This window comes from Oryza glaberrima, chromosome 10, assembly GCF_000147395.1.
Source record: "Oryza glaberrima chromosome 10, OglaRS2, whole genome shotgun sequence".
NCBI classification, from domain to species: domain Eukaryota; kingdom Viridiplantae; phylum Streptophyta; class Magnoliopsida; order Poales; family Poaceae; genus Oryza; species Oryza glaberrima.
Window position 1 is genome coordinate 18,123,509 of NC_068335.1, and position 12,903 is coordinate 18,136,411.

The 12,903-nt window shown below is 44.2% G+C and overlaps 3 protein-coding genes across 3 annotated transcripts; 1 reads left to right on the top strand and 2 right to left on the bottom strand.

Annotated features, from left to right (window-relative positions):
• Positions 1–394: 394 nt before the first annotated feature.
• LOC127753065 (uncharacterized) lies at positions 395–1,328 on the bottom strand. Its single transcript, XM_052278522.1, has one exon. The coding sequence runs from the start codon at positions 1,296–1,298 to the stop codon at positions 597–599; it is 702 nt and encodes a 233-aa protein (XP_052134482.1). The 5' UTR covers positions 1,299–1,328; the 3' UTR covers positions 395–596.
• A 1,317-nt stretch (positions 1,329–2,645) lies between these two features.
• Positions 2,646–3,652, bottom strand: LOC127752951 (uncharacterized). The gene has a single exon (XM_052278399.1). The coding sequence runs from the start codon at positions 3,629–3,631 to the stop codon at positions 2,939–2,941; it is 693 nt and encodes a 230-aa protein (XP_052134359.1). The 5' UTR covers positions 3,632–3,652; the 3' UTR covers positions 2,646–2,938.
• Positions 3,653–5,531: 1,879 nt separating this feature from the next.
• LOC127752866 (uncharacterized) lies at positions 5,532–7,036 on the top strand. The gene is made up of 2 exons (XM_052278304.1): positions 5,532–5,918; positions 6,539–7,036. Exons 1-2 carry the CDS (start codon positions 5,571–5,573, stop codon positions 6,878–6,880), a joined length of 690 nt encoding a protein of 229 aa, XP_052134264.1. The 5' UTR covers positions 5,532–5,570; the 3' UTR covers positions 6,881–7,036.
• The last annotated feature ends 5,867 nt before the right edge of the window (positions 7,037–12,903 follow it).

Here is a 12,903-nt window from a genome sequence, read left to right on the forward strand (position 1 = left end):
CGACTTTTTGGGCTGTGTCTATACGGCTGGACAATAAGTTTTCTCTTTGGATATTGTCTTATATGATTGATTAAGTCTATTTTAGGTCCCTCTACTATGTTTCTTCAATTGTGCTAGGCCGTGCCGGCCCACCGTGCCGAGGGAGTAGCTCAGGCACGGCACGGCTGTCGGGCCGGGCCAGCACGGGCACGACCCTAGTCGGGCCGTATTGTGCTTGGGCCGGGCCAAATTGCCGTGCCTTGGGCTGGGCCGTCGAGCCGTCGGGCCATATGGCCATCTATAATTTGAACTCATTTTTTTTTAAATGACGGTCAAGGCTCAGCCATACTTGGTCAAAATTAATCCATCTGGCTGCAAACTTTAACTATATTTTATACATGGTACACTTGTTTTATTGTATCATCCGTAAGCAATACAAGTAATAATTGTATAAAATCCATAGCTATGAGTTCCAACAATCTATATATATATATATATATATATATATATATATATATATATATATATATATATATATATATATATATATATCAATCAACGCTGGTAATTGATCTCATGGCATTCATTCTAATTGCATGCATTGATCGATCGATCGATCAGTTGCCGTACTTGGCCTTGTAATCCTGCCACAGCTGCTGCACGGTCTTCCCGGTGATCTGCACGAAGTAGTCGACATTGTACCCGTCCTTCAACTTGGCATTGAGGTCGGCGACGAACCCTGGCTTGACGCTGTCGCAGTAGTCGAAGAACCTCGCCGTCACGGAGTAGCTGTCCTCCCAGCTGTTCCCTTGCCCCCGCTGCACCCAGCCGGCGGCGACGTAGCCGGCGCGCAGCCGCACGAAGTCGGCGATCCCCTCGTACACCCACGAGTGCGCCGCGTAGTCCTGCAGCCCCCACTGCCACACGTGCGTCGCCTCGTGGTACAGCACGCCGGTCACCTCCGTCCTCACGTCGCCGGAGCTGGAGCTGTAGCCGCCGACGTACCGCGCGCTCAGGTGGATGGCGTCGCCGCTGGTGAACGCCACGCCGTCGATGTCCTTCACGGTCAGGGTCACCGCGTCCACCGGCTTCCGGTCGCCGCCGTCGCCGGGCTGCTCGAAGGCGTCCCAGATGAAGGACGACGCGTCGGCGAGCACCTGCTTCGCGTAGTCCACGCCGACCTCCCGGTCGAACCGCTGCCCGCCGGCGGTGCTCGACGCCGTGTTCGTCGCATCGAACGTCACGGCGCCGGCGGCCGTCGCGGCCGCGGCCGCGGCGGCCATGAGCGCCGCGAGAGTGGCCATGTGGAAAGGCTTCATTTTTCTTTTTATGATCTTGTATTATCGATGTTTGTTACGGAATTTTGCTAACCATGGTAGGGTTTATATAGGTTAGAGAAAAATGTGTTTTCGAAATTCGAGGATAAGTTTGATTAGCTAGGTGATTGTTTTTTTAAGTCTATAGTCAAATCGATTGACTTGGAATTAGTCAAAATTGGTTATATTTCTTCTGAAATTTGATGGAAGGAAGCTGGCCCGTGAAGATTTGATATGGACATCTAATATTTTATTTTTGTTTTTATTCCAATCAAACCAGGAGTTGTTTATTAGTCTCAGATAAAAGAAGTGCAGTGACGGCAAAGGAAACGCCTGGAAATAATCTGGCTTTTAGTATCATGACTTCTAACTCTTCTGGATGCATCAATTAATGTATGTTTGCAGATCCGCTAGCAATTTCACTCTGGGTGTGTTTAGTTGGGGAAAAGAAAATTTTTGGGTGTCATATCGGACGTTTGACCGGATGTCGGAAGGGGTTTTCGGATACGAATGAAAAAACTAATTTCAGAACTCGGCGGGAAACCGCGAGACGAATCTTTTGAGCCTAATTAAGCCGTCATTAGCACATGTGGGTTACTGTAACACTTATGGCTAATCATAGACTAATTAGGCTCAAAAGATTCGTCTCGCTATTTCCCCGTAACTGTACAATTAGTTTTTCTTTTTATTTATATTTAATACTCCATGCATGTGTCTAAAGATTTGATGTGATGTTTTTGGGAAAAAATTTTGGGAACTAAACGGGCTCTCTCTTCTCTATCTGAACATAATATAAATATGCGTGTCCTAATTAATATCAAGCATGTACATCTGAAATTATTTTTGACGTTGCGTGTCGGCATTACATTTCGTGTTGGAGACGGTGCAGCTTGACTTAATTTGCCAAGAGATTAATTTCCATGTTGCCAACGATTAGATACAATTTAGATCTTGTGCAGTACTACGCATGCAGCACTGCAGATTAACATGTAGACCCGAGGATTTGTGGAGCCCACATGTCAGTGAGCAGTATTGCAGAGAACCTCACTGGAGATGAGACATGTGTGACCAGCCAATTTCCACCAATAATATTTCAAATTTTTCCTGTTGCAAAAATGAATATGTACTCTAAAATGAGAAGTTTTTTTAGGACAAACTTTAAATCCTAAAATGGCATCGAGGAAGTAGTAGCATTTAGGAGTAACCATTTATGGAGTCATGATAGATTGACAGGACAGTACTTGAAGCTTTGACAGTGAGCACAAATTGATTACAGATGGAGTATAACAAGATCAGGCAGTAGTATTTCGTTGAATTTTCAGTAAAGTTTCAGGCCTGCTTAGATTATAGTGAAAATAAACATTATCAAATTTTATTAATGCTAAAATTTTAGCAATTTAACAATATTGTTAAGTTTTGACAGGATTTTTTTATGTATTTATCAGAGTTTAATAATGAACTAAATGGATGCATATATTTGACAACTTTACCTAAATTTGGTAAGATTTATTTTAGCTACAATCTAAACAGTACCTCGGACATGGCTTTATTTATTGCCTTATTATCCACATATCTGATACTAACTACAGTACTACTATAGTACTACATATATGGCCACCTCGCCGGAGCTGACGTCACGTCAGCTAGCCGCCGTACTTGGCCTTGTAATCTTGCCAGAGCTGGTCGACGGTCTTGCCGGAGATCTGGACGAAGAAGTCGTCGCTGTATCCGTCCTTCATCTTGCCGTTGAGCTGCGCCACGAACCCCTGCACCACCGCCGGCGAGTCGCAGTAGTCGAGGAACCTCGCCGTCACGTCGTACCCCTGGTCCCACCGGTCGCCCTGCCCGGGCTGCACCCAGTGCGGCGGCGCGTAGCCGGCGCGCAGTCGGACGAAGTCGGCGATCCCCTCGATCAGCCCGCCGTCGGCGCCGCCGCGGCCGTCCCACTGCCACACGTGCGTCGCCTCGTGGTACAGCACGCCGGTCACCTCCGCCCTCACGTCGCCGGCGGCGCTGTAGCCGCCGACGTACCGAGCGCTCAGGTGGATGCCGTCGCCGCTGGTGAACGCCACGCCGTCGATGTCCTCCACGGTCAGGGTCACCGCGTCCACCGGCTTCCGGTCGCCGCCGTCGCCGGGCTGCTCGAAGGTGTCCCAGATGAAGGACGACGCGTCGGCGAGCATCTGCTTCGCGTAGTCCACGCCGACCTCCCGGTCGAACCGCTGCCCGCCGGCGGTGTTCGACGCCGTGTTCGTCGCGTCGAACGTCACGGCGCCGGCCGTCGCGGCCACGGCGGCCATGAGCGCCGCGAGAGCGGCCACGTGAGAAGGCTTCATTTTTTTTTAAAAAAATAAAAATCTTATGGATGCACTTGCAAATTCGATAACAATGGCAGGGTTTATATAGGTTAGAGAAATGTGTTTTCGAGGATAAGTGTGATCAGCTAGCTGATGATTTTTAATCTATAGTCAAATCAATTGACTTGGAATTAGTCCAGATTGGTTATGTTTCTTCTCAAATCTGATGGAAGGAAGCTGGCCCGTGAAGATTTGATGTGGACATACGTGTCATACCTAATATTTATTTATTTATTCCAATCAAACCAGAAGTTGTTTACAGTATTAGTCTTGGATAAAACAAGTGCAGCGACGGCAAGGAAACGCTGGAAATAATCCAAGCTTAATCTGACTTATAGTAGTGTCATGATTTCTAACTCTTCTGGATGCATCATTTAATGTATGTTTGCAGATCTGCTCGCAATTTCACTTTCTTCTCTACGACTGAATAGACCCTATCTGAACATAAAACATACGTGTCCCAACTCCCAAGTCCTAATATAAACCATATCTGAAATCATTTTCTAGCATTTGCGTGTCAACATTACATTTCGTGTTGCAGACGGTGCATCTTGACTTAATTTGCCAGGAGATTAATTTCACCAGATGACCCAATATAATCTTGGAGATGGGGGCATGTACGAGATCTTTGCTGTTTCATAAATGTTGATCTCTGTTTGGTGTCCTGCAGCGTACGTACGAAATTCAGATAGACCGGCCTAACACAAGCTAGAAACATCTGGAGAAGCAGCTAGCTGAATTATATCTTTTCTGAACTTGTGACGGCTGGGAGATTCAGAGTTTCGTTTGATGGTGGCACTGACAAAACCTGAATTCTGGTTAATTACAGGTAACGCCTAAACCAGAATCGCTGGCTCACCACCTGTACACATTTGTGCAGCATATGGTCTAAACTCTGAAGATAATGGAGCGATTTGTTTGATTTGCAAGCCGGCAGGCAGCTGATCGGAATCAGACGATACAGACAAGGCAGTCTGCAGTCCGACCAACCAGTTTAGCTGGAGCAGTTCGGCGTTTTGCAGAAGCTGCAGGAGAAATTCGGGACCTTGGATGTCTCAATCCGAACTCACTGTTGAAAACCATTTTCTAAATTTTGCCACAAATCACGGATTAAATCTACGTACGTGGCGTGCAAATCCTGTGCAGAAAAAACGGTGTTCCCTGTTCAGTTGCATACCGGCGACTGAGCAGACTCGCTCCTGATTGGGGGAAAAAAATAATAATAATCTGCAGCCAGCTGCAGTGCACTCGCAGTCGATTTTCCGACCGAAACCGTACGTGGCGTTCACTTCACCGTGGGATCGAATCATCCAAAAACATCAATTCGATATTTCGAGAGAAAGCCTGGAAAATTTAGGTTGACAGCTCTGCTGCCCAGAGAAAAACTCGTAACGAACTCTGCTGAAATCCAAAAGCGGAAGTCCAAGTCAAGAAATTTATCATTTAGTACACCAAATAGGTCAGGCTGCTTTCTTTCTCTTTTTTTCCTTTTTTTTTTGTGAGAATAGGTCAGGATGCTTTGACTAATTGGCTTGGTGATACCGAGTACTGCTCCCTCCGTTGTAAATTGTAAGACATATATTTTTTATATAATTTTTAATGATATATTTTAACCATTAACGTATTTCATATTATGTTTTCAATAAAATATAAAATTAGCATCACACGAAAGTATTTTTAAATATAAATATAGTGATATAACTTGTATAATACTTAGCATATATATGGTTGGTTTGATTATTAGAGCTTTTCCTAGAAAAGAGATTGTCGTTTAATTTGGAACGGAGGGATTACTAACAAATACGTATACGTACTTAGCATTGCTGATGTTCTTTTCGAGGAAATTCAGACATCCCGATGTTGGCTATAAATACTTCCTCTCACCAATTGCCCACATAACTCACCAAGACCACCAGACATGAAGCTTCACGTCGTGGCAGCCATCCTGCTGGCCGTGGCCGCGTCGTCGTCGCCACCGCCCGCCGCCGCCGTCACCTACGAGGTGAGCAACGAGGCGGCGAGCACCGCCGGCGGCCAGCGGTTCGACCGGGAGTACGGCGCCGGGTACGCCAAGCAGGTGCTCGCCGCCGCCTCCTCCTTCACCTGGAGCATCTTCAGCCAGCCGAGCGCCGCCGACCGGAGGCCCGTCGACGCCGTCGTCCTCGCCGTCCGCGACGTCGACCGCATCGCCTCCACCAGCGGCAACACCATCACGCTCGGCGCCGGCTACGTCGCCGGCGTCACCGGCAACGACTTCAAGACGCAGGTAATTAATAGACTCCGGCTCATCCATGTTGACTGACTAAAATTTTGACCATCCAAACTACTGTGTTTAGTTCACATCAAAATCAAAATTAAAAGTTTGGTTAAAATTAGAACGATGTGATGAAAAAGTTTAAAGTTTATATGTGTAGAAAAGTTTTGATGTGATGAAAAATTGAAAGTTTGAAGAAAAACTTCGGATCTAAACATGGTGATAATCAACGATAATATTTACGGTGTTCCTACTAAGACTTCGTTCGGCAATGGCTAAATGGCTAAATTAAAGAGAGTAAAACTATTTCGTTTTCTGCACGCACGTCCCAAACATTATGTTTATTTTTAAAAAATTCTAGAAAAGTTATTTTTAAAAATATATCAATTCGTTTTTTAATTTAGAATAATTAATGCTTAATTAATCATACACTAATTGCTCATCTCGTTTTATATATCTTCTCAATTTTTCTCTTTCCCATCATCTTAAACACACCCACTTTAATAAATGTGACCATAGATGACTAGAATTCCAACCCCGATCGATGTCCCCAAACAAATTAAATCTAATCAACCACAACTTTTACGACAATCTCTAGTTTTTCCAAATAATCAAGTTTTTTTTTCTCATAGGTGACCGGAGTGTTGTACCATGAGGTGGTGCACGTGTGGCAGTGGGGGCTGCAGGATTACGGGGCGCATTCGTGGGTGTACGAGGGGATCGCCGACTTCGTGCGGCTGCGCGCCGGCTACGTCGCCGCCGGCTGGGTGCAGCCGGGGCAAGGGAACAGCTGGGAGGACAGCTACTCCGTGACGGCGAGGTTCTTCGACTACTGCGACAGCGTCAAGCCAGGGTTCGTTGCCGACCTGAACGCTAAGCTGAAGAATGGGTACAACGTCGACTACTTCGTGCAGATCACCGGGAAGACCGTGCAGCAGCTGTGGCAGGATTACAAGGCCAAGTATGGAAACTGATGATCGATCGACGCAGAGAATGAATAAGACAAGAGATTACCATCATTGATTGATATAGATTGTTGTAACTCATAGCTATGGAGTTTACACAATTATTGTATTGCTTACGGATGATAGAATAAAGGGACGCTGTCTAGTTTTCAATCACATGAAAAATACTTGCAAATTTTAGTCCTTTTTCAACGGTCTAGATTGCCTCAAGATTTATGCGCTACAGTAATCGTAACTAATCTTTTTCTCTTCCTCTCCCTCTCTCCTCACCGACTGGCACAAGCGTCAGATCGAAAATGCCCTGTCGTCGAGAGCCACCTGTCCTCCCCGCCCTAGCACGTCTCTTTTCCTTCCCTCTCTTCCTCCCGGCTCCCTAAGGCCTCCTTTGGCAGCCCGGGATCCCGGTGGGATCCCCGCCCATTCCCCTGGGAGAAAGGCCCACGGTGAAAATTTCCACGGGCTTATTTCCTATCCATTTGGAAGCCCACGAGGCGGGGAAACCCTAGGGAAAGGACCCCGACCTCCGGAGATCGGGAATTTTTCCTCGCGCGATCCGCCGCCGCTTCTCTCTCGCGCGGAGTCTCTTCTCTCGCGCGCGACCAATGTTGGGCGCCGCCGCGCCTCCTCCTCCGGCAAGACGCGCCACCGCCGGGACTCCTCCGGCGAGACACCACCAGCGCTGCCACCGTACCAGGGTAAGCCTTCTTCTCTTTCCCCTCCTCTCCTCCTCCTCCTCATAGGGTTTCTGCTCTTCTCCTCTAGGGTTTCCCCTCAGATCTTTGGCTCTGTGGCTCAATCCTCTCTTCTCATCTTCCCCCAACAGCTTCTCTAGAACAGCCACCGTCAATCTTGCTCCCACCTGAAGCAAAACGACACGCTCTCTCCAGTGGCAGTGCGCCAGTGCCCCATCCCCCAGGTCAACCTCGACAGCCACCAAGAGCGGTTCTCCAGTGGCCGTCACTAAGCATCGCCAGCACCGTGACTCAGTTCGACTGGTTCGTGTCCTTTATCCCAAATCTGTGCTGTGATTGTTTATGGTTCAGTTTGGTTTGACTGGAAATTTAATTTTTGCATCTTGTGAATGTGGAACTAATGAGAGAAACCACGGTTTGTGTGAATGATCTTTGCAAAGACTTGTTAAGTTCTTGTTTTTTGGTAGACATGTTCAGGCTCAGAAAAGAGTTGATCTAACGAACCACAGGAGAAACCAATGCTTTGCTTTCTTCTGGAGTGTGAAATTTGCATGCAAAAACTGATTAGTAATGTCTTTGCACAGGAAATTTGGGACCATCAGTAGAGCCCAGGTCTCATCATTGCAAGTTTTAACAGACAACATATTATTCTTATTTTGGGAATCTATCCATCATTAGTACATGTCAAAAAGAGGATAGCATTAGTCAGTGCTTAGAGCTTACAGTCAAGATGGACAGTAGGTTATCGTGCATGTGTGATGACAATTTACAATTGTGCAGGTTCATATGCTTTAACACATAAGCTACGAGGTAAATTAAACAACATTGATTAAGAAGGGAACACACGCGTCCACTGCTTCGACAGATCAACTACAAGAATTATCAAGTATGCCTCCTTGTACTTCCTCTCTTGCCATAATTTAATTTAAATTTAATACGCAATTTGCAAAGGGTTATTGTACTTTAGCATGCACTGGTATGTAAACCTCAACTTCTTCACTCAAGATTACTATTTAGTTTTTTTTCTCTGCTCCGTTTGGTTTCCCTTTTCTCATCTCTAGCTCTAGTTTTACCATGATTCTGTGAAATGAATATTTTTAGATCTAACAGAGAATCTTTTTTTACTGGACAGAGAATCATTTTTGCTGGAGTTATTAGGAACATTTTATGTTTAGCAATAGTATATGTTCTGATATCTTCATGAAATTCATTATTAAACTGACAACCCTTCAAAGCTGAACACTATATCGCTCATCCATTCGACCAGCTGATGCTACTACTATTTTTTTTCTGAGGAGCCAAATTGCTGCATAGGTATGTCTGATGGCCCTACAATTTAATTTGAAAGCTCTGCTATTTGTATACTTGATTCAATTTCAGCAGATGTAAATTTTACAACTCTTTGTATTCAGTTCATCTGGTTTAATTTTTCTCTATTCTTGATGGTACTAGCTTAGCTTAATTCTGATCAATTATTATTGTAGTCTCTGTCAGGGAACCGTATAATTAGTGATTAATTTAGCATGCATGTGAGACTAAATAAATGGTAAAAAACAGATTTTTGATAGGACCTCACTGGCCAAACAAAGTGACCTAGTAGTACTAATTAATTAAAACAACAACAACTACTACTAATTAGTACTGCTAAGTGCTAACCATAACTATCTACACTAATGACAGTGTTTGTGTGCTTGCTTGGGGGCATAAAACTAAGAGACAGAGTTAGCTGGAGATGGCCACGGTCCGTCTGAAGCATTGCGCATTAATTTGCATCTCAAACTGTAGTAGCATGAGGCTTTAATCTGTCTAATCAGTTTGCACCTAAACAGCAGCTCAATGGCACTGCAGTTCAGCTGAAAATGTTGCAAAAGTTTACCTAATGAGGACTCACATAGGGGGTATATATATGAGATGCACTTCTTTTCCTTGTCATGTCCATAATGATAATTGTCCTCTTGCACTCTTCCTCTTGCCATGATTCAATTTGAATCTCTGGATTGGCATAAACAAGGATTGTCCCACACAGAGCTATACTCTAGTCTGCATTTTCTATACAAGAAGTATTTGAATGATTTTTTTTCTACCAACGCTACAGGTTGCACCCTTACTTGTGTTTTTAATTCTTGGATGTAGGCAACAGGCCTTGCCCTTGTATATTCAGCCTTGTTCTCAATTTGGAGCAGCGATGGAGATAGTTGATGCTTATGAATGCAGGAGGAAAACACTTCCAAGATATTTGTAAATGATAATTGTATGATTACATCTTGTATTTGCTGAAAGTGATATTTCTTGGATGCTCATATAATACTTGGCTAAATACTGTAGATGGTAGCTCAATTTGATCATCTCATGAATTAAGTTGATGCTTGTATCTATAATGTTCTCTATTTTACCTAGAATTTATTGCTCTACTTGGAGTTCATATGATTTTTCAGATTTTTTTTCTTGCATTTTTAACTTAATTATTCTATTTTTGTGCTCGGTTATGTTTATTTAGACATTTTTTTATCTTGCTGTGTGTGCTCCAACTAGCCATTATTTGGTAGAGTAGGCTCAAAACTTAAAAACCCTAATCATCCCCCAATCCCGTGAGCTGCTTCCAAATGGTAGCAGGGAAATCTCCCCTAGCGGGAAGTGCTTCCCTAGAGATTTGGGGGGGATTCACTTGGTACAGGGAAAATCCCTGTATGGGGTTTTTTCCCAGGGGTTTTCTCCCCGTGCATCCAAAGGAGCCCGGGATCCCAGCCCATTCCCTGGGAGAAAGGCCCGCGGGGGAAATTGTCACGGGTTTTATTCCATGTCCATTTGGAAGCCTGTGGATTTCCTGGCCCAATCCGTGGGGAAACCCTAGGGAAAGGTCCCCGACCTCCGGAGGTCGAGAATTTTTCCTCTCTCGATCCGCCGTTGCTTCTCGCTCGCGCAACCGAAGTCGCTTCTCTCTCGCGCGAACAACAGCGGGCGCCGCCGCGCCTCCTTCTCCGGCGAGACGCGCCACCGCTGGGACTCCTCCTCCGGCGAGAAGGATAAGCCCTTCTCCTCATTCCCCCCTCTCCTCCTCCTAGGGTTTCCGTTCTCCTCCTCCTCTAGGGTTTCCGCTTCCTCTAGTTAGCTCCCAATCTCGCTCTCCGGTCTTAGCGCTTGCATCGCAGGCACCGACGCGTGGCACCGCGGCAGCCGGGGCAACAACGACGTGGCGGCGCGCCGGCAGCGCGGGCACACGACTCCAAGCAGGCAGGGACAGGGGGGATCCAAGGCGCTGAGGCGCAGATCCGCCTCCTCCTCCTCGCTGCGCGACACCCACCGGCGGTTGCCCGACTAGGTTTGTGCGTGCCCTTGTAGCTGCTGCTTGATTCTTGGGGGTTCGTTCAGTACTTCAGTTTTCTTGGTGTATGTATGGTATGTTTCTTGATTTGGTTTGGGAGAGTTGTAATCTGTTCTCCTGTTCTTTCTAATACATTGTAGTATTGTACCCTGCAGTAGCATTTCATTTTGTTATGGAAGCGATTCAGAAGGGGATATGGGTGGGTGTATGGTGCTCTTGTTTTAGATCATGAATGAGTTTTGGTAAGATGATGTTCTAATTTGATGGAGTAGGTTGTGCTCTTGTTTTTTCTGCAGTGTAATTATCATGCTTAGTGCAGTCTAAATATGTGAGATCAATGCACCAGTCCCAAGAAATGAGGAATTATCACACATGCAGTGAGGATCATTCAACTGGTGAGGTATATGAGAAATTTTAGTCTGCAAACCAGTAACAGTTTTTTGCAGTTAATTAGAGATGCAGTTCTTTTAGTTGGATGCTGTCAGCTCTGTTAACCTAGAGGTAGATCTTAGTACTGGTTAAGCTGCTAGCATCAAGTTTTTTGTTTTTTCTGGAGGCATTTTTTAGTCTAATCCATTCTTGTAGTCTCTGTCAGGGAACTGTAGAATTAGTGGTCAATTTAGCATGCATGTTGGGACTAAATAAATGGTAACAATCATATTTTTTATAGGAACTCATACTTACTACAAAATGAAGTCTTTTATGCTCTATACTTATACATTAGTCTAAACTTTAGTTTCATGTCATGTATCACTAGCAGAAAATGAGCAAGGTGGCATTGTGCATTCAAAAAACACAAGCTTTGGCAGCAACCTATATACAAAGACACGCACACACAGGTATTTCAATCTCCTCTCTCTCACTCACTGCACAATACACTGGCCAAACAAAGTGACCTAGTAGTACTGATTAATTAAAACAACAACAACTACTACTACTTTTTTTTCCTTATCATGTCCATAATGATAATTCATAATTGTGCTCTTGCATTCTTCCTCTTGCCAGGATTCAAAGGATTCAATTTGAATTGCATGCTCAACTTACTTTCAAATATGGACTTGAAATAGAGTATTGTTGGAAAACTATCAATACAAAAACATAGACTTCAAATGTGTTTGATTTAAAAATAATGGTGTGTATCTGCATGTAGGGTGTTTGATCTAAAAAGAAAGTGCTTATACCAAGAGTTTGTTTACGCTGATGAAGCTGACAATTGCAATATGTTGGTTGATGTGCATGCATTTTTTTCCTAAGCTAGTATCAATGGCCGTCCTTCAAATTTGATTGCTGAAGTATCACTATTTTATATTTATTACTTAAATTTCAGATTATCTTTTTCATCCTGGCAGATTTATTAGAACAAATGAAGATTTGTAGAAGAGATGATGAAGAAGATAGAAGAGATAAAGATTTAAATTGTGTTCTTGATCAAGACATTGTAACCCTGTATAAATATGACGTACAGTTCTATATTTGGGGATGCAAGGATGATTCCAAAGATTCTAAATTTTGTATGATATGGATGATTCTAAAGTTTGACTTATGTCATGTCACGAAGTTGGTTTCCACATAAACTAATCTATATTTCTTTGTTTTTTCTGAATTTCTAATACTTGGTGATTTTTTTTATGTTTTTATATTTTTTTTCTAGAATTTTTGTAGGTTGTTTCCTATTTATATGGATTTTCTATATTCTTTCTATTTTTCCTAAAATTTCTATAATATTTCTAGAGACATGTTTTGTTGTTCAAATACTATTTAGCAGTTTGCCTCTCTAAATCCCCCTTCCCCCATTAACCCCCTCCCCCTACTCCCAAATGGTAGCAGAGAAAATTCCCCTAATAGGAGTGATTCCCCTGGAGGTGGAAGGGGATCGGTTGGTGCAGGGGAAAATCCCTGTACTGGACTTTTTCCCTAGGGTTTCCTCCCCCTGCATCCAAAGGAGCCCTAAGGCATTGTTCGGTTACACAAGGATTCGTTCCGGGCTAGGAATGATAGGTATAACAAGAAATTTATAA